The 25,128-nt window shown below is 39.7% G+C and overlaps 1 protein-coding gene across 1 annotated transcript; it reads right to left on the minus strand.

Annotated features, from left to right (window-relative positions):
• Window positions 1-1,107: 1,107 nt before the first annotated feature.
• On the minus strand, window positions 1,108-19,897 carry tmem161b (transmembrane protein 161B). The gene is made up of 12 exons (XM_084360343.1): window positions 19,684-19,897; window positions 15,023-15,126; window positions 13,813-13,893; window positions 11,454-11,551; window positions 11,182-11,338; window positions 9,584-9,735; window positions 9,419-9,479; window positions 9,164-9,304; window positions 7,725-7,838; window positions 6,472-6,646; window positions 4,521-4,617; window positions 1,108-4,436 (listed from the first exon to the last, which is right to left on the minus strand). Exons 1-12 carry the CDS (start codon window positions 19,684-19,686, stop codon window positions 4,147-4,149), a joined length of 1,473 nt encoding a protein of 490 aa, XP_084216469.1. The 5' UTR covers window positions 19,687-19,897; the 3' UTR covers window positions 1,108-4,146.
• Between the last annotated feature and the right edge of the window lie 5,231 nt (window positions 19,898-25,128).

The following is a 25,128-nucleotide window of genomic DNA, read 5'->3' on the forward strand; positions in this document are numbered from 1 at the left end:
TATTGATCTGTCTACCTATGAATGAATGCATTGGCCCAGTTTTCCCGCTCATGTGGACAATGGCACTCAAGGCCTGTATTAACTGGCCCGATGTTAGTCCCAGAGAATGATGTGCATTAAGAGGAGTTTGGGAACGTTTGTCATTTCATCCCTCCGTCTACTCCACTAACCTTTCCCACAAGAATAGAGAAGCCAAACTAAGAAAAGCAAATTGATGGTCAGTGACTGCTTAAATCAATGAAAGTTTGTGCAAGGACATATTTCATGATTTGAGTGATCCTGAAACACAATTACAGTATTATTGAGCACCAATCAAATACTATTAAGGCTAATAAAAAGGGTGGAATTATAAATCGTTTCCGAGACCTTGGGAAACAAAAACGGAGCCAATGAAAATGAAGAGAAAAGCTTGAAGTACAAATCATTGTTTTGGAAAGAGGATCTTATCTGCTTTTACTGCCCAGTTACAGGAATAAACGCTAAAGCTTTAAACAGTGGACCTCTTTGTGAAATACTTTGCAACTCGGGATCCTACATGTGAATTAGAGTAGGCAAAATCATCATACATGAATTCCATGACAAGGCCGCGCCACAAAAGAAAACTGCTCTGCAGTTAAAGGAGCCAAAAGAATATATAAAAATAACACCATTTTATTCAAGTTATTGAAGTTTTGCACACAGAAAAATGTGCTCATTGTCCTCAACCCTATCTCAGGGACGTTAACTTCTGTTGACCTGATTTGGTGGAAAAGAGAGAATGAGATTCAACAAGGAACGACAGACTGAGACGATTTCACAAACGAGTCTTTGGTGCGGCATCATTTCTGAGGCTGTTAGTTGGTCTTTTGTATGGGACAGAGTGTCATCAAACTTCCGCAGGAATACTGACTTGCTTTCATTTTGGTAATTTATTGAGCCATCAAACTCAAAGTGAATATGGATATAATAAATATCCAAACTTACTTTCTCTCTTTAGCACTTAATGACTGTGACCCATACATTCATCTGATATTTCTACTTCTACAGGAGCCAAAGTCCCTGTTGTCCCACTGCTCAGGACAATTATAAAGCTAGTGGAGTGTAAGGATGAAATAAAAAAGGACATAGTAAAGAACATAATTTATTTAAGACAAAATCAATATTTCATGTATTTACTTCAGCTTACAAAATCAGCAGAAGTAAATACATGAAAGAACAACAATGTGTTTAATTTACTTTGTGAACCGAACAATGAATAATAAACACTTTGAGTGGTAACAAACAGAAGAACCAACGCCTCATCGGGCCATTGAATTCTGAGTATCCCAGCTACTTTATAACGGACCATACCATAAAAGAAAATAATAAAAAAAAAGTTTAACTGTAACTGATTTGTCAAACACATTTTCAAACCTGACTTAAGCCACCATGCACTCCAATAACAAAATAAAGTGTTTGCTGTTAAAATTAGAAATGTTTACAGGCCTCGACATGTGTAATAAATACAAAAACAAAGATAAATCAATCGATAAAAAAACAGTCATTAGGACAAATTAGAGCTTGTTTGAAAGATAGATTTAACAGATGGTAGTACAAGTAATGAGTTTGGGGAGGGCAAGGGGGTGGAGGGGTGGGGTTAGGGGTGTTAAATCAACTCACCATACAAATAATTTTCATGAAAACAAATCTAGAAATTAGGCAGGATTGATACATTCATTATGTGCATATTCCCCGTCATTTAAAAACAAACAAAACTAAAGCTAAGACTTTTCGACATCAGGAGTTTAAAAATGTGATATGGTGCTGCTCGACTTTGTAAAATGTTTTTTGTTCAAAGTTCATAGAACTGGAATACATAAATTACAGCTCTATTGACAAAATGAAACCACCAGATTGTGTGATCTGTAATGAATCTGGCATCACGTACCTTACATTCCTGAATAGACTGGACAATCATATTGGGCGAGTGCTTCACGAGCACAATGTTTGTGCGTACATTTACCCACTAAAGAGTTACAGTATGCAAAGACACTGTAAATACTGTGAACCACAGCTTGTGATTCCCCTCTTTATCAGGATGGATCTACAGAAAACAGAAGGCCGCAGAGTTGTAGTCCAGATGTAGTTTCAAACACTTGCAGACACCAAATCTACAGACATTGGGACAAGGGAACAGAATGAATTGGCACCATTTAAAAAAAAAATCTGAACTTTTACAAATTCACAATTTGATCCATTAGAAAAAGAATAAAAACAAACAGATTGTTCTCAGATAAGTTTAAAAGCAATGGATGAGTAGAAGTTAAAAAAAGGAAAGCAGAACACGAAGGCTGTAGCTTATCAACAGTAGTTGACATCATCTCCTCCTCATCACAATGCCCTTTCAGGTTACAGCTGACCTACAGCAGAGATCCTACACATGCAGACAGACACATGGACACAAGCACACACACCTTGACAGAGCCCTAAGTGCTGTCCTCCCTTTAAAATCATTGCTGCTGCTCAAAAAGAGCTTAAAATTCTCTCATAGCTTCTAAAATGGCTCAGATAAAACCAGGGAGGTCACAATGCAAATGAAACATCACAAATCTGTTGGAACGCCTTTCATTTAAAACCTAAGCTTGTCCTCGGCGGCAAGTTCAATTAGACACATTTAAATACATCAGCTTCAAGTCAATGAGATGTCTCTTCATGAGTTTAAACATCTCCTCTTCCTCCTCCGCAGGTACAATTCTTCTTCATTTGTCCACTGTCTTGACCCCGGTAAGCTGCATGACAGCTCCACCCAACCAGCCACTCTGGGAACATCCACAGGCTGCTCCTCCCTCCTCCTCCTCTTTCAAACAGAGATGCATTGGTCCTTCCCACAAAAATTTAAGACTCTCTCTCCCACGTTTGTGGTCCGTGGCAATGGAATTTAGACATTTGAGTAATATAAGCTATGTTGCTTGAACGCACTTAATTTAAAGTTTTTGATCAACAGACAAACATGGGGCACATGTATGGCAGTTGTCGGCTCCCTCAAAAACTAAGGAAAGGAAAAAAATGTTTGGGGATTTTACACTAATATGAGCCTCCATGAATATCTTCAGATTCAATGACATTCTGTGACCTAAATATAACCTCTTCACATAATATTACTAGGGGAAATTTGCAGTATCGTGTACTGTGATATGACTGGAATATAAACACACAGTACCTCTGTAGGTGTCTGGCCCTGCACATATGAAAGTATGCAGTTTTTCCTGGACAGATCTATGATGTATTCTTAGCAAATACCAGTTTAAATGAGCCTTAGCGATTATTGAAAAAGGGGGAAGGACAGCAGTCTGAAATCTGACTCCTACTGACATATATGAAGCTGTAAGGCCCCGATTACAGAGACTCATCACTATAGGTGAAGTCGCTTTAAAAAACGCCTTGGGAAAACCTCCTTTGGACAACGCAGTGTGGTACACCTGTGGATCCAGGCTGCGCAGCCGACCATCAAATGAGAAAAACGGGAAAAGCGGTTAAACTTTGAACTGAAAAGTTAATATTTAAACTCTAAAAATCACTAGAATAACGCGGTGTGCAGGCCCACCATGCGCGCCATACCACAGGAAACCAGTAGTTTTGCTGGATACGCATCTTGGTGTGATCAGCCTCTAAAAGGCTGCATTTAGAGGTTAGAAGTAAAAGATGTTATGAATCTGAAGAAATTGATGGATTACATGTGACCAATTGTAAAAAAAGTTAAATTAATTTCAATCACCATCTGAACTACAGTATTTTTCCTCATATCATTCAAATTTCATACAGCAAACTGGGCCAATTTCTCACCACTATGCAAATACACCACTGACACTGATTAATATTCTTAAAACTCACACTTAAGTCTCTCTGTTATTAAGGTTTATAAATCTTGCTCTCCAAATAAAAAGGGAGTGTAGTAAAAACAATGACAAGAGTTCACAGAGTCATCTGTGGAGGAAGCACAAGTTGAACCAGGAGCTCTGATGATATGCTCAGTCATTGTGAGGTGGTCGGAAGGAGGGAGGAGGGAATGGAGGTGCTGTGGAGCAGAGTCATCAATAGGCTTCCGTTGCCCCCAACCAGTTCTTTCTGATCAGGCCCAACACACAGTAACCCAGTGGGGGCCTGGCTGCCTCTCAAAGGCTGGTGATGCTATGCCGCCATGAGATACTGATGGTAGAAGAGGCCAAAGAGGGAGGTGGAGAAGAGGCAGGCAGCAATCCACCAAGCAAAGAAGGAGAAGAGACCCCGGAAAAGCAAGGGGCTGAAGACAGTCCGCAGGCTCCCCAGAGCCATTGACAGCTGGACTACCGACGCCCGTGCTCCTGTTTCTGCCACTGAAGCTGGTGTTGGGGCTGCTATTGGTGCCTCGCCCATCACATAGTTCATATCATGGGTGCAAGGCAGGTCTTCTTCAGGATAGACCCACCAAGAGTGTCCACCTGTAATAAATTAGGGAAAAGATTAAAATACTTGACAGCAAAGAGATCTTCTAAATCGGATTCAGTTAGTGGTGCGTGACTTACCTAAGGTTTTTAGCAGCAAAGTTGTATGCAGCAGCATCACCAATGGTGCCACATACTGTAGTGCTATTACACACAAGTAGTAAAAAACACGTGCAACCTGAATGAAAACAGAAAAAGAACTGCATTAAGATGGGCTTTCACACAAACTGTTTAACAAGGCATTTGCAAGATTTGAAGGTTTAACATCGAAATCTCTCATTTGATTTTTATTTCTCCCAAACAATCTCTTCACACATTATCTAACAGAGCCTGTGGCCAGTAACAGTTTTAGTTTTATCTTATCAAACAAATGGCATTTTTACCGATGATGGTCGCTGGATGCGTCAGTTCATACAACCATCACGTCTAAAAATAAAATTCAACTAACAATAGACGCTCTTGGCAGCATACCTGTATTTGCAGCGCCATATGTTCTATTATTTGAGCTGATGTATTAACTTTCGCATCCCAATACAAGTTGTTACATAGCAGTAGACCAAACTGTCGTACTTCCTGTTGGGGACAGCTTTTACAGGCAGGCTGATAGGAGCTGATGTGTTTGGCCACAAGTGATGCCAGTCCTAAACACACTCATCGATAATGTATCCAATTTCCAAGTGCACCACAGGTGGGCTGCACGCCTCCTGCATAATGCATTTCCTGTGTGCAGATGACTGAGTTTTGTGCTCTGTTCCTTAATTCACAAAGACCGGACTGTAATTACCTCCGCGAAGGAGGTTATGTTTTCGCTTGTGTTCGTTTGTTGATTGGTTGGGTGGTTTGTCAGCAGGATTGCACAAAAACTACTGAAACTTGGAAGGAGGATGGCTCTCGACCCAGAATAAACCCCATTAACTTTTGCCGCGGATCTGGAATTTGGTGCGGGTCCAGGGATTTTTCTCACTTTTTTTAACATTGCGAGAGAGGGTGACTTTTTAGTTAATTTCTAAGGGAATAATGCATGGATCAGGTGTATTTAGGTGGAAGATATCTATAAGTGATTACAATTGGATGCGGATTCAAATAAATATCCAGATCTCATATGGATTTAAAGGTAAAGATCACCCAAAAATGAAATTCAGTCATAATCTACTCACCCTCACGCTGATGGAAAGTCAGGTAAAGTTTTGTAGTCCACAAAACATTTCTGAAACTACACAGCAAAACAGCATTGCGCCATTCTCCTAAATAGCTGAAGTAGATGGGGACTTGTTTTACAACAGAAAAAAAGAAACATAATCGCTCCATATAGCTTGTCCGGCATAATCCAAGTCTCCGAAGGCGGCTGAGATTCAAAATGGATTTGAAAAGATGTTATTCACATCTTCCGTGCCCATTAGAGCTTGCCCGACATCAAACAGGGTGTGCGCTAACACTGTTAGCTCAACAGCAAGGGTTAAGATTTCAGTTCATAAAAGGGTTTAAGTTGCAACTGTTTTGCTTTGAAGCTCCAGAAATGTTTTGTGGACTACGAAACGTCAACGTCACAACTTTCCATCAGCGTTGGGATGAGCAGAGTATGACTGAATTTTCTTTTTTGGGTGAACTGTTCCTTTAAATGTTTTGTTTGATATCGGATTAGGCTTGATTGAATTAAAGGGGACTACTGGCGGAGGTATGTGCTCTACTGTGTGCCTTTCTACTTTTTGTGTCTATATTTGCTTTCAATAAAGGGGAATTGATTTACTCCGGGATCCAGCGAGGCAGCTTAATCTTAGTTTCATGTCTCACATGTTTTTTATCTTAACATTAATCTTATATAAAACCAGGAGAATTGCTATTTTCCACCCATAGTCCCTGGCAGGTAGACACTTTAACTATGAATGACTGATTTTACCACTGCTCTGCCTTTTAATCCCTTCAACAGTACAGCATGTGTTTAACAAGATAATGATGTCATTTTATATGTCTGAATCGATGCAGAATTGCAGAGGAGGATAATAAGGATTATTTTATCTTTAATCATATTTACCATCTTCTGCAGGTCAACGGTACTTATCCGTCCTGCCTCTTTCTTCATCTGTTCCACACCCTTCTGGGCCAGGTTGAGGTAGGCCTGCAAATGATGTCTCATCATAGCAAGCCGAAGTATACACATCAGTATGATGGTCCATAACCGCAACGTATCATACGACTGCTCAGTCATCCTGATATAAATAGAAAGAAAGACGGGAGTGTGTAAGAGAGGGGACATGATGGAGGGATGACAGCCTTTTCTGGCCTGCAAACTCAACATCATGTATCTGCTCCATCATTTGGATAGTAGGCAGAGACAATGAAGACAGGCAAGAAAGATAGTAGGAGCATAAAAAGTCATAAACTACTCAGAAGAGAAAGTACAAGAGGGTGAAATTCAGACATAAAAAGGTGAAAAGGGGTGTACTGTAACATGAAATCGGGCTCAATCATGTTTGACCTTGATGGCATCACAGTCACTGTCAGCATCAGGGGAAAGTTTGACACATGACATGAGTTCAAACTTGCAACAAATGAAAGATATTATCTTAGATGGAGCTAACAAGTCACAGCATTTAGAGAGACAATAAAGAGCTTTCCCTGTTTACAGCCTAATTTTATCTCAAGTATTGTCACTTCATCTACGAGATGATTACATTCCTTATCTCACTGAATGGTTGTAAATTTCATCTTCATAACTGCTGTTGCATTGTTTACAATCATTTTCCAGCACAACAGCCAGTTACTTTTATTTTCAAAGCTTTGCATCATGGTCACGTCTCTCTTGTTTGAACTGCAGCTCGCTCGATATCGAGGGAGTCTAACTGGCTTGCCTACCAAGTACAGATCAATCAAAAATGACAAGCACATACACCTTTAGCACACTCTTGTTTTTGAGGAAATGTTTAGACAATCTCATACATGAACTACAAAGCATTTTACAACTCATTATCTGTGCTCAATTTTCATAACTATTAGTAAGAATGAACTTAAAAGTCACTGAAACAAATCAGTTACTTCTCCTACATTTAACCCAACAATAAAAAGGTTAAACATCTTTAGACTATGGCTGTACATGCTAGTTATTTAAGACAAGATAGAACTTTATGGAACTGAAGGATCATCTTATGACAGCGAATGCTCATAAATTACAGTAACATAAGAATAAAATACAAAAGCACAATAGACAAATAATAAAAAAGTGTAAAAAGGAGTAAATTGGACAACAGTGCCGAGTAGAATAAAGGATAATTAATTCATTTTACTTACAAAGGCACACTCTCCTTATCCAGAGTGGGGTTCATTATATAGTCCTTTGTAATGGGCTTCACCCACAGCAGAACCATGATAAGAGGGGAAAGGAAGTTGATATGAAGCAGGGTCCTATAGAAAAGGGGAGGTGAAGGAGAGGATGTCGAGTTAAACCCAACCAAACCAAACATCCAACAATTTATCCAAGATTCATCAATGACTCCAATGTATGAGAAAAAAAAATACAAAATAGCGCAGTAAACTCTCTGCTTTTTAAGTCTCAATTCTGAAGTTAACACGGTGAGAAATAAGGTCCATGCGATCAGTGCAACTTTCCCAGAGAGGGGTGAGAAGATAACCAAGGCTCAGATTTGGAAGGGCTCGGAGATAATCCCTGCTAGTGACAGGGTCTGAGGATGTAAGCTCATGACAGTTAAGAGGGGGAATGGAAGAGGAGGCCATTTTGGAGAGTCTGCTGTGCCAAAGTGGATTATCTGGATGCGACTTGCACCCTGCTCTACACCCCCTATCATGGTCGTAGACATGCCACCCAGTGAGTTCTGAAATAGAAATCCACCCCAACTGAGGAAGTCTTCAACTGACTCACAGGGTGCTCTCTCTTCTATCTGACAGACTCGGAATAGGAGGAGACAAGTACAACTACATTATATTTGGCTTCTTGGTACCTATGAGCATTGTGTTTGTGACCAATTTGACCACATCATGTATTAATTAAGCATATCCAACAGCTTTTTCCATTATCATGAGGAACAATTCTTTATCATGACGCAAAAGTTATTGTATACGCTACATGATAACTTATACCACTAACAAGATAAACGCTGAGGTTGAGTTCGGAAAAAGGGCTACTAAAGAAGCTACACTAGAATTACTGCCATGTGGTTGTATGCCTTTATTAGTCAAGTTGCAGTTTAAATATCCATGTCTGCCCAGACTCGGGATGGGACAATAAAAGATTTTGTCATGGATCGTGATAAAAATCTCTAAATAAGTTGATCATGGTTAATTTTCATTATCAGGATAATGGAGATAATCAAGACTATCCTCCAAAAAAAAATCTGTGTCCCACCTATGCAATATAAATATTTGTTTCCTGAAAAAAAATCTAAGGTTAACATGCTTCCAGTATGGTGTCATTGTGTTTAGTTCCGTTCGCCGACTTCCTTCCTTACTCTCGACTCCCAGAAGTTATAGTTATTAGACATTTTAATGCAACATATTATATCTTAAAGACTATGTTTTGGCAAAATGGACACTGCACTACAAATTATTCCTGACCAAGAACTGGTCTGAGAGTTCTTGTTTCAACTAAGATTGCCATGACCCTCCACCTTTTACATCCCAATTATTAAAGAAGATTCAAAGACATTCAAAGTATTCAATGAAAAATACATGAGTGACCATAGAGGTAAAGACAATTACTATAGTCGACTCACTGTGTAAATTTGCATGTGGTTAGATTGAGTGCATCTAGATGCATCTGGGCCAATCGTAGACCAGGGAAAGTAAGAAATGCTCCAATCAGGGAGCAGAGCAGGGCCAGGATCAGCTTGAAGGTGAGTTTAGATATGGGACCCCTGTGAAAGAGAAAACACGTAGTGAGATACTATTGTAGTTTCACGAGTCATAAAGAATTCATGAAGGCAGAGACAACAAATATGATACTGTGAGAATACTGATTTTGTTCTTACTGGGACTCTAAGCCCTGGTGCTGCAGGAAGTGTAGAGCACTGTCAGAGAAGTTTGCAAAACCTGGAGATAAAGACGTGTTTGACAATGACTCACTCACGGGTGACAGAAGTAATCAATTTTGGATGTGACTAACAGGGTCATTAGCGTCAATGTGGAGCACTCACCTGTCTCCAGACCAAACTCAAGGTAGTTTTCAGTGACGATGAGAATGGCCATGGCTTTGACAAAAAAGAAGAAAGCAAAAGTAATGCAGAGTGAACGCTCGCCTCCTTCCTCCAGCTTGAAGTAGTGGGCCGTTAGAGAGAAAAGGGTTTTACTGCGGGGAGCGAGTCAAGGAAAAATATCTGCAGAAGCACACAGGCATGCAAAGCAAAAATGTCTTGGCAGATGTATTCTCAATGCTTTTTACACATTCAAGGGAAGCAGAAATACGTCTCTGCAATCAACCAATACAAAACATTTAGAACACAGTAACACACAGCTATTAACAACAGGAGTGTGTCGTCTTTAAACAAACAGAGTTTGTGCATTCGTGCAGGCCCCGTGTAAGCCTTCCACCCATTAATGCTGCACAAACCCTAATAATAATAATAATACTCGGCATGTGCAGGTACAGAACGTGTGGCACCAAAGCCAGCCATTGATGCTTCAAAGTATTTTTCTCTGCCCCTAACAACACTGATCAGAAGGCTAAGGACAGAACATGTTTCCAAGACACAATTGTCAGTTTTTCACTGCTTTTTATACGATTTCCACATTGGTATTCACTCCAATTGAGTCTTTTTTATTTTCTAGTTTCTTCTATTCAGCTGTATAAACACTCACCAAATAAGTTTGAGCCAGCATGAGGCTTCAAAGTGAAATAGGCCTGTCTGACCGATCATGTTGCAGGCTATACAATTAATATATTGCCTATTTGACCTGTGAACATTGGCCAACGGTGAGGATATGCAGTCACATTTATAAATTTCAGTAAAAAGGGGGGAAAAACCAGTTACCATAAGATGCAGATACTTGAAGAGCATGCTGCTCTCGGGTTATCAGTGAAGGTTAAGGCAGCAGAGCTGATCTCCAGGGCAAGAGTCTTAAACATATCATCAGAGCTGAAATAGGAAAACTGAAATCAAGTGTCCCATTAACACATATATTGAGCCAACATATTCCCTCATCTTCTTCTTCATAGTCCCATTTCATCTGTTCCACAGTCTGTCCTTTTCCCCAAGCATATCAGTCTGTTGGGCTGTGAAAATTGGGCCTCCAATCTCAGACGTAGGCAGGAAATGACACACCATCTGACCGCGGTGAGCTGGGGCCTGACCAGGAGCACTGGAAAGATTGATCCCTGCGGTTGGTGGCAAGGATAATGCATATTATTTAACTGCCATTCAGCGTAGCAAAATGACAGGTAGCTGTGGAGCATAAAGGTGCTTGGAAGTCAAGCCAGTAGGAGCTTCAGTAGTCATTTTATAGTCTCTCAATGTCACTGCAGCTTCCATGCAATCAAGCTGGAACGATTTAGTCTCCGAAAGACAAAGAAGTTTTAACCAACGACATACAGTATATAATAAGGGCTAGGATGGAAATGTCTGAGCTTAGAGGAGAATCTATCGAATACCTCAAAAGATGCTTACCGGCCCACAGACATAATGTAATGTACAGCAACTGTTTTTCAACTTAAAGAATAGTTTACACCAACACATGATGAGTCAGTCTCAACAGAAGAAAGGCAAACAAAGATGTACAGTCACTGACGTAAGGATACATGACAAAAGCGAGCACCAGCAGGCACCAGACCACGCTGATGTTCATCTCTCCCGAGGCCTGAGCCACACTGTAGTACAGCTCTGTTATCAGATAGACCACCGTTGCCGCCACCGTGAAATCCACCAGCCACTGGAACTCTGGGAAGTAGTGCAATGCTGCGGGCATAAAGAGCTTAATTAAATCCAAACATACACATCACAGTGTATAAAACAAGGGTGTGATTGAAAAGTTGGAAGTTTAATTTAGACATTCGTCCTCTTAGATTCATACCTAATGTGTCGACTTCTGTGATGCATTTCGTCTCCAGCTGTAAGTCTATGTCCTTGGGAACTGTTAGCGGCTTATTGTCTATGTGACCATTGTATTTCCTGGGACAAAGACGAGAGAGGGTGGTCACAACAACCAGGGTCAGGGTAACAGAAACAAGCAACTCCAAAATGTGAGTAAACAGAATTTTAGACCATTCAATATATTTTTTAACCTTGAAGAGACACAAACTTTAAAAAACATCACGCTAAAAAGTTGAGCTGAACAATATATTGAAAATATACTGTAATCATGATATGAGACAATATGGTTATGTTATGGCATATGCATTTTTAAATTGGTTTTATCCCTTTTATTTGTATTTATTCTTATTGACATTTTGTTCATCAATTTTGTGTTCTTTGCCTTCTTGTTTAAACTCCTCCTTAGTCTGGGCTTTTGGCTCGACCGTTTGGCTTTTATTCTGTTAAATTGTCCTCCTGAGTTTTCTGCTTTTGCTTTGTCTGTCCAAGCACTTTGTAAGCTCAGTTTTAAAAAAATGCTACATTACAGATAATCCACACATTAGTGTGCGTAATCTAAAAAGACGGTTAGCAAGGCTTCAGCTATATCGGCGGCACAATCTAAGTGAGCTTGATGTCGTCGTTAACTACATAGCTGACCAGCTACAAGGTCCCGGGCATCGCCATAATCTCAGGCCTATCATATCACAGTCATTATCTCGAGATCTTGAATTAATTATAGAGTTTTCTCGGGAAAACAAAGTTTCGTTATCTCGAGACCTCAAGAAAATTATCCCGCTATCTCGGGAAAATGGCAGTTGTTATTTCGAGATAATAACTCGAGATCTCGAGAAAACAATGACATTAACTCGTTATCTCAGGAAAACGGCAGCTGTTATTTCGAGATAATAACTCGAGATCTCGAGAAAACAAATGAAATTAACTCGTTTAAAATGTATGAATGCATGGCCCTTTAGGGCTTCCGTAGGTTTCAGCAGACATTATTGTTAAAGTTTTGTCTCTTCATGCCTTGTATACAAACAAAAAGACGTAGCAGTTTCAATATTTTCTAGTGTATCTACAGTGAATCTTGAAAATAAGTCAGATGGTGATCTGAGCTGGAGAACTGTTCTTCACCTACAACTTTAAACTAATTTCCTACCTCCCAAACAGTCATTGTGATAGTGAATCCATCAAAGGTAAACCCTTCCTTGTTGTGACGTTCAATGCAGCTCCAACACCCTTATTAAATACTTGGCAGAGGTCTTCTTACTTTTATTACAACCAGTACTACTGTACTCTTCCATGTTCAACAGGGGCAATACATATGCAGTGCTAAATCCCTAACAGCAGGCCAATGCAGAGCTGTTCTTTGGGCTTGAAGACCTCATGGGCCTCCTCTGTTCTGGCCTTTGTTTGTTCAGCCCTGTGTGCGCTGTATTCACAGGACAATACCACTGTAAGACTCAAGGGCCAAACATGCCCCGGACAGATTTCATCTCCGAGACACCTGACAGGAAAAAAAGAGGCTCAGCTTCACCCCTGACTGCGGGAGTCGGACCGTTAACAAAAAGAACGGAGCTGCATGGCACGAGCTGGCAAAAGGACAGTGAGTCCATCTTTTTCTTTAAGGGATTACTGAACATGTGGTGGAGCCCTGACCTGCCTCATACAGGGTCAGAGAAAGGACTGCACTACAAAACCGCCCTAAGTTAGGAGCTGGACACCCTGAGGGACAATAAGGATTTACTTTCAATGGTCACTTCAATTTAAATTCACATTTAAAAGGAGAGTACAAAGAAAACGGCACTATATACACGTGTTAAACATATGGTTCCACTTCCACCTGCAGCCCTAAAAATTAATAGTATGCAAAACATTCCTGAAGAAAAAATCATCTTCAAGATTCAAAGCTTGGCATCTGACCACTTTGAAGACATACTGCTGTTTGGGAAACTTTGATTTCAGAAAGATGCAATCCTTTTAAACTGTCATCCCCTAAAATAGCCTAAATAGCAATGGTTCCAAAAAACAGGACCAACGTTCCTCACATCTACCAGACAGGGCCACTTCTAAGCCGAGCTGCTCTGAGCCTCAATGACGAGCCATAAAGGAATGAAACAACAAAAACAGACTTCTGTCTCCTTACTTCAAACAGGCCTTAAATGAGCCACATAAACACATCAGCTTCATCTGTTTGCTGACATGCCTGTGGTCTCCATCCATCTCAAATATCTACGTCTCATCTTTTCTTTCCTCTCTGATGAAAGGGGTACCTTTCGTACCTCCCCTCTGCCGCTGCATTTCCCCAACCCCCAAACAAAAGCCCTTCTTCATTGCAGCCCTCCCTTCCTACCTACCTGTCTTTCCTCTTCTGTCCTTTTTGTTTCCCAGCTAAGCTCCTCAACTCATCTTCCGTGGGGTGCTGATACCAACGCAGACTGTGAACAAAGAAAAGGAGAGGGACGTAGAGTCAGGCACAGCGATGGACAGAGGAGGAAAGAGTACAAAAGACACAATAAAGCAGATACTTCCAAAGAAATGACTGCAGTGTTTTATTATGAAGACATACAGTATAAATTAATTGAACATGTTGATCCCAAAGCATGGACAGTGTAGGTTAAGTGATATGTAATAAGACAAGAGACATATTTGATAATCACTTGTCTGTTCACTGCCATTTTGTGCAAGAATAAAGGCAATTTTGCTTACTGTTGGAAGCATAAAATGCCTTTGTAATCACTCTTTAAGGTAATTAATTAAAAGAAAAATTGACATTAAGTTTTGCTTCTCTGAACATGACTCAAAGCCTAAATTTGTAACAGCACACACACACACACACCAGATATTTCTCTTTGCTTTTCTTTGTATCAGTGACTTTGATACGCATCTCAAAAGCACTTTATAAGAAAAGCTTTATAACAGCAAGGTTATCTGTCCTTAAAGACTGAGATTGAACCAGGAGCTAATTTCAGAGCATCCTTTAGAAGACAAACATTTCAGGCTCCCTCCTTAACTTTGTTTAGAAACCCTCTAGTCAGCGCATCCTGAGAAGCACTCTGTGAGGCAGCGGCGGGAAGAAGGAGCACAAGCTTGTTTTTCTCCATGCACATTTATTTATTATGGAAAATTAATTAGTAAATATTCTGGAGGGACACTCCAGGCCTCATGCTTGGGGGTAAAACTTTTTGAAAAATGTTTCAACAGTGCCCTGAAAAGGAAACTGAATTAATTATTCAACATGTTCCATGAAGCTGTTGAAAAACATATGTGGCATTAATTAGAGGAAATGAGGCTGGCACTCCTTTTTTTAAGCACCGTCCTCTCGGGTCATCACAACATTTGGATGCCCTTTGGTCTTTGCTGTATGATTTAATGACTCTTTTTTCTTTTTTTAACCCTTTTGAACACTCTGTTGCCTGAGTAAACATTATGATCTGCATTGTTGTGGACCCTTTTTGGAATAAATAAAAAAAAACTTCTCAGAAGGCAAGTTAGAATACATCTTAAAAAGAAACTGTTGCATTTAGAGAAAATATCTGAAACAGCGTGTACGGGATGCTACATTACCTGCCACTGCAGAGTAGCCACCTTGCGAAGGAATAATGAGGTATGATTTTCTGAATTACACTGGCCATTACCATGGTAACCACCAGCTGCACTCCGATCACACCCTGTGAAAATAAGATGGGGGTTTGAATCACAGTCAAATAGTAATTAGACATGCTATAAACCAGTAACACATACAAGATAACTATAAGATAACACTGAAGCATACCTTCTAACTGCAATTTGAATTTCAAAACTCTACTACCAATCTTAATCTTAATCTTAATCTCAAATGCTCATGTGATTAATACAATTCTTTTACCCTCTACACACCAACAAACACACTTGTTTATACACAACACATGTTTCAATAGGGACCACATACAGTGTGTTGTCCCAACAAACATCAGGATTTCAGTACTCAGAGGCTGGTGATTACTTGTAATGACACACTTTGCTTCACTGATGCACTAACAGCATATACTGTGCATATGAAGGTGATATTATAATAAACAAGTCTTTAACACTGCCTCTGGTCTTTCAGAGGACAATTCCTCAGCAGTAGAATGTGTGAGAGTTAGCTCGTAATTGACAGAGGTGAGGTGATAGACTTAGTTATAATGGTGCTGATAGGCCTAATATGTTGCCAAGATATCTGGCAAGAATATTCATTGCCTTCATAATACTTTTGATGACCATGACTCCTGAACTTTCCTACAGTTACACCATCAGGCTTAAAGTTCTACTTGTAAACAAAATTGCTTTATGCATCGCCATGAAATGTACTAAGAGCATTCATGGTCCCAGGAGGATAAGCGCTTTTAATTTGCAAGACTGCATTGCTCTTTCATGTAGGTGACATGTTTGATATTCAGTCAAACTAAAAATTATACATTGGACCATGTAAGATTCAAAGCAATTCTTCTTCTAGCCCTGTTTTACTTGCAGATAGTAAATACCATTTTCAACACATCAGCATTAATTAAGTTTAATTGTAAGCAATTACATTATTAATTAACCAACTACAGCAATATTTGCAAGTTTGTTGGTGTAAATAAAATGTTTACTAATACCCACTGTCAGTAGCATTTATCTGAATGTCAGCCTCCGTGTGCCCAGGAGAATGAACAGCCAGCACTCCTGTGGTAGGTACCACAAGATTTAACAACATAAGGAGCTCAATATCAACCCAGCACACTTAGATCAATATTCACTTAGGCTTAAGAGGCCAAAATCATTCCCATCATGCTGCGCTTTTATCCACACTGTAGGGTAAGGTCTGCGGGTTGGCCTATCTACTCGGCAATCAGCAGGAATCATTGATATCTGTGCCTACACACATTTGAGCAAAAAGAAGCAATTAGCCAACTAATCCCCAATAAAATATCGTCTCTGTTCCAACAACAGTCTTACATCTGTGGTGGCACCTGCGAATGTACCAGTGAATCTACACACAAACTCTGAACATACAGCACAGATTCCAGTATAGTTTGTTTTCTCAACATGATGTTTACACATAAATAATATTAGGCTAAACAAGTCTCCCTGGCCTCACCAAATTCCACTCAATAGAGCCACCCTAAAAGGGCAATTTAGGGGTAATTTTGAGAATTGTTGGTCAATCAAGAGCGATGTTTTTCACAGAATGGAAAATTACTGTAGGACTCATTATTTTCCAAAAATAAAACCAAATCTGCTGACGTTCAGATGCTGAAAATGTGTCTTCTGGGTCGGTCAATCAGCAGGCAGTGCCGGGCCTATCCTGCCTGCATGAGCCATACCCTACATCTTTTAGGGCCTAGTCCACACGTACACAGGTATTTTTGGAAACAGGGTTTTAAAACAAAAGCAATCTCCGTTCATACTACCATACCTGAAAACACATATCACATGGCCATTCACTTACACTGGGCATGCGCATGCCGCTGTTAACAGGAAGTAGATTGTGCACTCTGTGGTTGGTTGTTACTAACTCTTTACCATTACCTACTTACTTTTAACTTTTAGTTTTTATCATATATGTTACAGAAACCAAGGCATTTTTTCCTGAAAACAGGACAAAAGTGATGAGGCAGTAAAACAAGTCTGCTCTTTACATAATTCTCCTGACGAGGAGGTTTTGGAATATCTTCACCCTGGAATGAGGTTTCCAATGACCTAAAACAAGGTTTGCATGTGTATGACAGGCCAAAATGCAAAGAAAAAGCTATGTTTTAATACATACCTGTGTACATTTGGACAGGGCCTTAGTTATCGGTAATGTTTATAGTGATTGTGCTAACAGTGATAAGAATGACGCTGAAGCAGACCATTCTTCTAGTTTTTTTATTAGTCCAACCTTCCACATCTTTATTCAAGCTCTTTAAATTGTCTAATCGTGTCTGATCATCTGAATTTCTGCAATGACACGATGGCAAGAAATGGGGTACTGGGGGGCAGCGCAGATAGTTGAACATGCAAACCTAAGCTAACTCATATCCTGCATCTGACAAGGTTAGACAACAAGCATACAGTCAACGTATTGGACAATACTGCACATCATACCAGTAAACATAAAGGTTAAACCTAGGTCAGACTGCAGTAGGTGTAGAAGGAGGAAGTGAATGACACCTAAAAGGAGAGATGGTGAGGCCAGACCTGTGCACTAGACCTAGATTTTGGATTGGTCATGGGGATTCCCAGCGTCACCCAGCAAGGGGTAAGTCCGGAATGCTAAAGTCAATACCTCGCTGGAGTCACAGAGGGGAGAGTGGGTGCCATTAATTTGGCAATCACACTCACTGAAGATGTGACGCGTGACCAAACACAACCTTTCTGACTCAAGACATTTCTCCATGTGAGAAACGGTCCGGCTATGTAGGTCAAAAGCACACAGCCTTCGTTTGGTGGATGGTGACCAGTCTCTGCGGGGGCCCTGCAAGGATCCCAGGCTTGGGGGAAATTGAGCCAGCATGGACTCTCTTATCTTGCCCAGTCCGCTTGACCCCCTCCACACAACAACCAAATGAAATCTGTAGGGGGTGGGGAGTGGGAGCTCCAGTGATAACCACCATCCATAAGAGCTCTAACACCTCACTACTATTTCGCCAATGAACTTTGAAGCAGTGAAACCCATTATTGATCGATGCTGCCCCAGTTTCATTCATCTTGACTAGTCTTGGTGTAGGTAATCCTTCTCTGATCAACTATTGGCCATTGGAAAATAAGGACACACTTCCTAATAGAAATATTGAACAAAACTGTAGCACTGTCACAATACTGGAATTTCTAACCTTTAATACAATACCCTGATGTACACTGATATTGGATACCACAGGGAAAACATGACACCACACTGAGGGCATGCGATTTTAGATTTTTCTTAAAAGATGAATAAAACAAGACTTGTGCACCGTGTCTAAAGCACAACAGCATCTAAGTAATTTTACTTCGGACCAGTCAGAAGAGTGATAGAAGGCAGGGCCAGTGTGGGCACTGCAGGGGAGTGTGTGTCAACTCACTGTCGGAGAGAAGAGAGAGCAAGAAAGTGCAGCTGGTACAGGTGTATTGATACTGCGGAAAATGAATATTGAAATCTTTTTAAATACTCAGACACATTATGCATCGATACACTATGTATGAGGCTGAATGATATCCTGAATATTTGTCATTTCTGCGATATACTGTAGATCAAGAATGGATGCCTCTACCTGCCTGGCAATCGCTTCCACAATACTAATACGAGTTTTGTCACCAGTCTTGTCCTTGATGTTGCAACATATGATTGCATTCATCAAATCTGTTTGTATTATCTGAAGAATAATAAAAATCAACATACATAAATGTTCATAAATGCAAACCATAATACAGATACAACAAAGACAAACTACTTGATTGTGTTGGTGATCACCCAAATTGTTATACTGCCTCGCTTCCTGTACTTTTTGAGGATTATTGTTTGCTTTAACACAATAAAAACATCACGGATGCCTACTCTCTTTCTGACTAGTACACAAATGTAAAGAAAAACGTGCTTACAGTGCAGCTATTGATACATAGCAATAGACAGCATACAAATATTTTCCAGACAGGTTTCACAAAACCCTTGACATAATAGCGGATTTAACTATCATACTGTTCAATAAATTCTTACAGAATTACTAATAAGTTACACACTTTAGTTAGACTAAATGAAATACAGTACAGTACAGTTCGTCTGAGGGCATCCTGAGGTCAAACCTCAGGTGGGTAAACACACCTTGACTTCTCCTACAGGTACCCCGCTGCAGACTGAATGGCATGCTAACTGCATGATGATGTGATTCATTTCTGATATATGTGACTTATCTTTAACCTCCCACCTGCAACATCAGCTAATGTCAGGACTCCCAAACACTGTATGTGAGTTAACACCCCTTCAAACACTAACATTATGAGCTGTTAACATCACCCGGCTGCAGGCTTTTAGCTAACGCTAGCTATGTAGCTACACTGTCTAGCCGGCTACAAGCAGTTGCTATGGCTAGCAAGCTAAGCTAACGTCCCACTCATCTCACAACAACAAATTGCTTGAACATATAAATGGGGCAGTAACGTCACATAAAATATCCATATGAAAACTGTTACTAGCAACTAATGCTCCTTCAATAAAGTGCGTCAAATTAGAGAAACCGTTACGTTCAGGTGCTCTCTGTCACACTCACCATGTTGATGCAGTGCAGCTGAAACGGACTCTTCCCCGGCAACACTGAGCACCCCGAGTCGGAAATCAAGCGGCGAGGAGCACATAAGCCCTTTTTGCGATGGTTGTGCACAAAATGAAGGGGTTTCTCATTCAAATTGTCATCGTATCCTTGCAGAGATGGGCTAAATCGTGAAAACTCAATGGATCCAACCTCCGCTTACAAGTGTTTTCAACTGCAGTAGAGGTCACGCTAAAATTTTGGGTAAGGGGGTGTCCTCAGATATGCCTGTACACGTAGGATAGAACGTGAGGATTTAATTATTTTCCCTCGTATGAATTTAATTAAAACTGTGGTCATCAGATGTTTTATATAATCATGTTTGCGATGTTATTTTTGAATTGGACCTAAATGTTGTATATACTTTGACATTTTGAACAGGCGTAGCCAAGACCGCTATACATCCGCATTAGGACCACCGCAAACGGAAGAGAGCAAAGAGTCACCAGCACACATGACAGATCTGTACCTGCATCAGCTGTCTGGCAGTGGGCAGTGTACATCAATGACAAGAGGCGAAACAGTCTCCTGCTTTCTGCTCTTCTTGATCTCTGAATGTGATTATTGGCAGAATATATACATTTTACTTTGTGTCTGTATCAGTTGGTAAACGAACCAGGCACTGTAAGCATGTCCACCCCTGACTAAAGTGACTGTTAAAGGATGCTTTGCCCTTACAGTCTGTCGCTATTGTGACATTATTAATTATCAAAGACTCATTCAGTCATGTCAGGTAAGTCAGAAAAGCTACAGACAATAGCAATGCATAATTTGTGCTAATCAACTTACTTAAACATTTTAGAGACTCTAACACAACCTCTGTGCTTTAAAACTAGTGTTCACTAAACCAAGTGAAAGGACCAATTTGTCAACTTCCATGATCACATTTCATGTTAAATATGATTGCAATTCATATTTAGCATGGAATCCCATACTATGTGCATTATTAGTTTATGTGACCATTAAATGCCAAGTCATAGACTATAACAAGAGTATTATGTCTTTCAACCCCTTTTACTGAGCAGGAAGGGAAAACAAGGCACTCTTTGAGTTTTGGCAGACTGGAATTGATATTTTACTTTTCATCCCTATAGTTGTGTCCAAAAGATAGAGTTACTAGTTTTGTTTTGCACAAAGTCTATGGCATTTGAAAGCAAGATAAAGAATAAGAAATGAGGCTCTGGCGGTGTTATGAGTACAATAAGACAGTGATATCTGCATCACTTACAGCATTAAAAATACATTGTATGGGAAAATACATTCCCATAAAACAGGGAATTATTAGTCATATTTTCTAATAAATTAATATAATACTAATAATAATAATACTAGAAATGGACTATTTTATAGTGGAAATAGAAAACTTCCCTCCTCTAGCATTTCCCTGTGGTATTACTGTTGGCACCACTATCGCAAAGACAGCATTAACAATATGGCCGCTGCTAACAGCGTGGCAAAAAACAATGTTAGAATCTAATTTGACCTTGAAACCTCGACGTCAGCACTATGAAAAGAGTAAAACACCCTTTTGCAGTAATAAGTAGGCAGGTTTTGTAGCTTACTGATCTAGTAGAAAGGATGTGCGTTTTGAAACATCTCAAGGCCCACTGGTAAGAGGAAACGCATATTAGCGAGGGAACACACTTTGACACAACACCGCAGTGCTCTCCAAAGAGTGAATGCTCATCCGTTCTCTCTTGTTATACCTCGTTTTCTATCACTCGTCCTCTTCAATGTCTTACCGTCCTCATCTAGCGGGGTTCTGTTTCTTTTGCAGTGAAGAGTTTCCACAGTTATTCCAAGTGTTCCACCGTTACCTGCGGATAGCAACCAGGGAAAGCAATGGCTCTTCCTGTTTTGGTTTGCCCAATTGCAGATGCGCTTCCTTTGTGCTGTAATTGGACCTCCATACTTTCTGAAAAAAAAAAACAGCCCAGTGCCAGACCAAATAGCATGGTGAAAGCGAGGCTTATAAGGAACCGATCTATACATGGGTGGTGTAGTTTTTCTTCAGCGGTTACACTGTGCAATCAGCATTTACTTCAGAATGAAGAGTTAAAGCAAAATAAATACTTTCAGTACTTAATTACATTGTAGACGGTTGCCCATACTTAAATATGTTTGCCTAAACTTTAAAAATGTAGGACTTACAGTATTGTTTTCTTTTCCACCTCTACAAATGAGATTTGGTCTGTTCCATAATGCACTCAGGTGGTAAATGAGTGGAGATCCCAATAAAATAACACTGAATGAACAACAACTATTTATTGTCAGTAACAGGAGTCTTTTTCCTTTTGCTTTTTCCAATAAAGAAAGAACGAAAGAAGAAAAGAAAAGGAAGTAAATGAGAGTTCTTCTCATGCTGTATTTAGTGGGAAAAGGAGGCACACCAAGTGTCAAAACCTAATTACATGCATTTAAAAAATACGTAAGTTGCATGGTTGAGACAATCAAATACTGAACACTGTGTAGAACAACTGTAGACACGGAGTGGCATGTACATCAACATGTGTGTACATAAGGGCTAGGTTGTATTTGCACATGCGCATACGTTGCCAAGCCCTCCTCTCTTATTGCAGGGATACCTACCCCACCCCCTTGATGCATTGTACCAGCCCCTCATGGCATGTAGACACAGACACACACTGCAGGACTTTGCCTCCACACTGTCTCAATCTACTCCCTTGCACATTTCCCCCTGTTAATTAGCATTCTGCCCTGCGGCCTTGGAGGTATATCTCCCTAAATATTGCTGTTTAATAATGATGATGTCAGCAATGAATCCAATTAAGTCAAAGCGATGCTGTAATTCACATGAGAAAATGAAAATTACATCAAGACACATGAAACCTCTACGATTTTGAAAAACAGGACGATGTTTCACAAAAGTGGCTCCAGAGAGAGACAGACGATGTTTTATTTCAGTATCTGGGTTATTCCATACATTTCACACTGATTTCCTTTTCATTTATAATTGAAGGGAGTCTCGTACTGTACATTCTCCTCGTTGTATTCGGTATCATACTCAGCACTATTACTGCTGCTGTTTGAACTCTATTCTCTCTGGAGCTCGTGTTTTTTTTTTCTTCTTTTCACATTCACTGTTGTCTATTCTTTTTAGTCGGGCTTGTTATTTTTAGATGAAACATAATAGCCAGGATCTTCAGTGTACTGTGAGAGTCTCACACCCCTTCCTAGCGTTTAATCCATATGACATCTCCTCCGTGCCTACTGGCTCCTTTGAGTTTCAACTCACAAGCCTTACAATATAAATAAAGATGATGAGAATATTACAGTAAAAACCTCAGCCTAGTCAATCAAATAGACTCATTGTTCAATGTCACGATTCATTTTTAATGGCAGTTCTTTTTGTGAGTGAGTGCTGGCGAGCATTATACATCGTTTCCTTCTTTTATTAATCAAACAACAGTTTGAAATGTGTGTCACTGATCTCAGCAGCATACCTCGAAGCAGAGGAGGAAAATAGAACAAAAATCCATGTCAACTCCTCACCAGTAAGACTGAAATTGGTTCAGAATGTAATTCTCTTTGGTGCAGCGCCTCCTTCTCCATTCTCTGTAATCTACAAGAATGCAAATTACAATGCAAATGCAAATACTACTGAATAATTTATGTGTAGCGTAGAGTTCCTTCACAGAAACCGGGAGCTTTTTTTTTGCTTAAACAGAGTAATGTGGCATCCGGAGCACACATTTGGTTAACCGCAGAAATATACCTTAGAAATTCACCGTGTGAAATTCAGCTCAACAATTTAGTGAAGATTTGCAGATGCTAGGATTAATAGGATTAAATGTCTGAGATGCATCGTCATTTCTGAGTGTCTCAAATGATGCATTCTGCTGTGTGTTCACTAATGATGCAGAACAAAATCAAGCTGTGGACACATCGAAAACAAATGTTTCTTTGTCTTTTTGCTCTAACATTAAATTTAATTTTACGTCCTTGATCCCTCTTTGTTGCTGATGTGTAATTTGGCCCACTCTGGCCAGACGAACCGGCAACAGCAAGCTAAAATTGACTTGACGTTACTATAGGTTATAGCCAACAGCAGTTCAATTATTATTTTTTCCAACATTCATTTATTTCCACGTTCACTGCAGCTGATAGCTAAATACCTCCAACATACTGTATGCAAATGTCAATCCAAACCACTGTTGACATTAGATCTGATTCTCAGATACTGCGGTATGCAAGGCCTTTCAAGGACCCCGTTCAATACATCAATCTAATTTCTGCAAATCAAACTGAAGCACATGCAGACTGCCTCCGTGTTTTTTGTGGAGGCTGGGAGAAAATCACACCTATTACAATTAATGACATTCATATACACTTGAACACATACATTTTATGTTTTTAATAATAATATTTAAAAAAAAACCGTGTGTTTCTATCTGAACGTGTGGCTGTATTCAGTCGTCTCCCTCAGCGGTTTTTCCATCAGGGATTGTAATTAACCAACAGCATTCATGAGTGGGCATGCTCATTTAGCCTGCGTCTGGGCTTAGACAGCTTTAAAAGGATGAAAGAACAAATCCTGGTGGAACAAGGCAATGTATGCTATAGCCAAAGTGAAAACACTGCACACAGAATAACAACTACTCCAAAACTTTGCATGTACGTTTTTTTTTTTTCTTTTTTTTCTTTGTAACATTATGTTGTCTGTAACTTCAGTGTTCTCATGGGTATTTTTCTGTAGCTGACATGCAAGGACATTGCTTTGTGTTAAAAGTGGTGGAGACATAACGGTCTTCAACTTATGCAGTTTTTTTTACTCATGCAATGTAATGAGGGGATTGTATGAGGTCAGAGTAGATAATTATGATTATGAAATAAAAATTACATAAAGGCACATTCCAATTAATTTAATCTCCTTTGTTACTTTTTTAGGATTTTTAAAATAATTATGCTTTTACAAAGTGCTGGCGACATAAATTGGTCATTACAAAAAGTGGTGGGGACATGTCCCCAGCGTCCCCAGTGCAAATGACCCCTATGCTGACATGTTTTACTTCACAGAGACACTGTAATACACTTGCATCTGACTGACTTGTTTCTGCGAACAACATAATGACAAGGAGAGGATATTATTTTTCTTTGTTTTAAAAACAAATGTTGAGTTTTCCATAGATTATGAACTTGTTTTATAGATATATAATAACCAAAGTGAAGTAAGTGAAGTCTGTGTATATGATGATACTAAACACCTGACATTATTGTTATTTGCTCCACATTGGTGCTCTTAAAAAATGACAGAAAATCGGTTTAAAAAAATATTTACAGTAATTTACAACACATTTTTCCATAGATAGGCCATTCTATGCTGATTTGAATATAAAATAGTAATTAATTCAATGCTGTGTAAGTGATGCTGACTGTGTAATAAAA

Source organism: Pagrus pagrus (assembly GCF_965226575.1).
Source record: "Pagrus pagrus genome assembly, chromosome: 8".
Lineage (NCBI taxonomy): Eukaryota > Metazoa > Chordata > Actinopteri > Spariformes > Sparidae > Pagrus > Pagrus pagrus.

Excerpts from the sequence above, each read along its gene's own strand:
- tmem161b (XM_084360343.1), bottom strand. Across the intron at positions 9,480-9,583 it reads TGAGTTTGGTCTGGAGACAG|GTTTTGCAAACTTCTCTGAC; the intron begins GTGAGTGCTCCA and ends CTTTATCTCCAG. Across the intron at positions 4,618-6,471 it reads CCGTTGACCTGCAGAAGATG|GTTGCACGTGTTTTTTACTA; the intron begins GTAAATATGATT and ends GTTTTCATTCAG.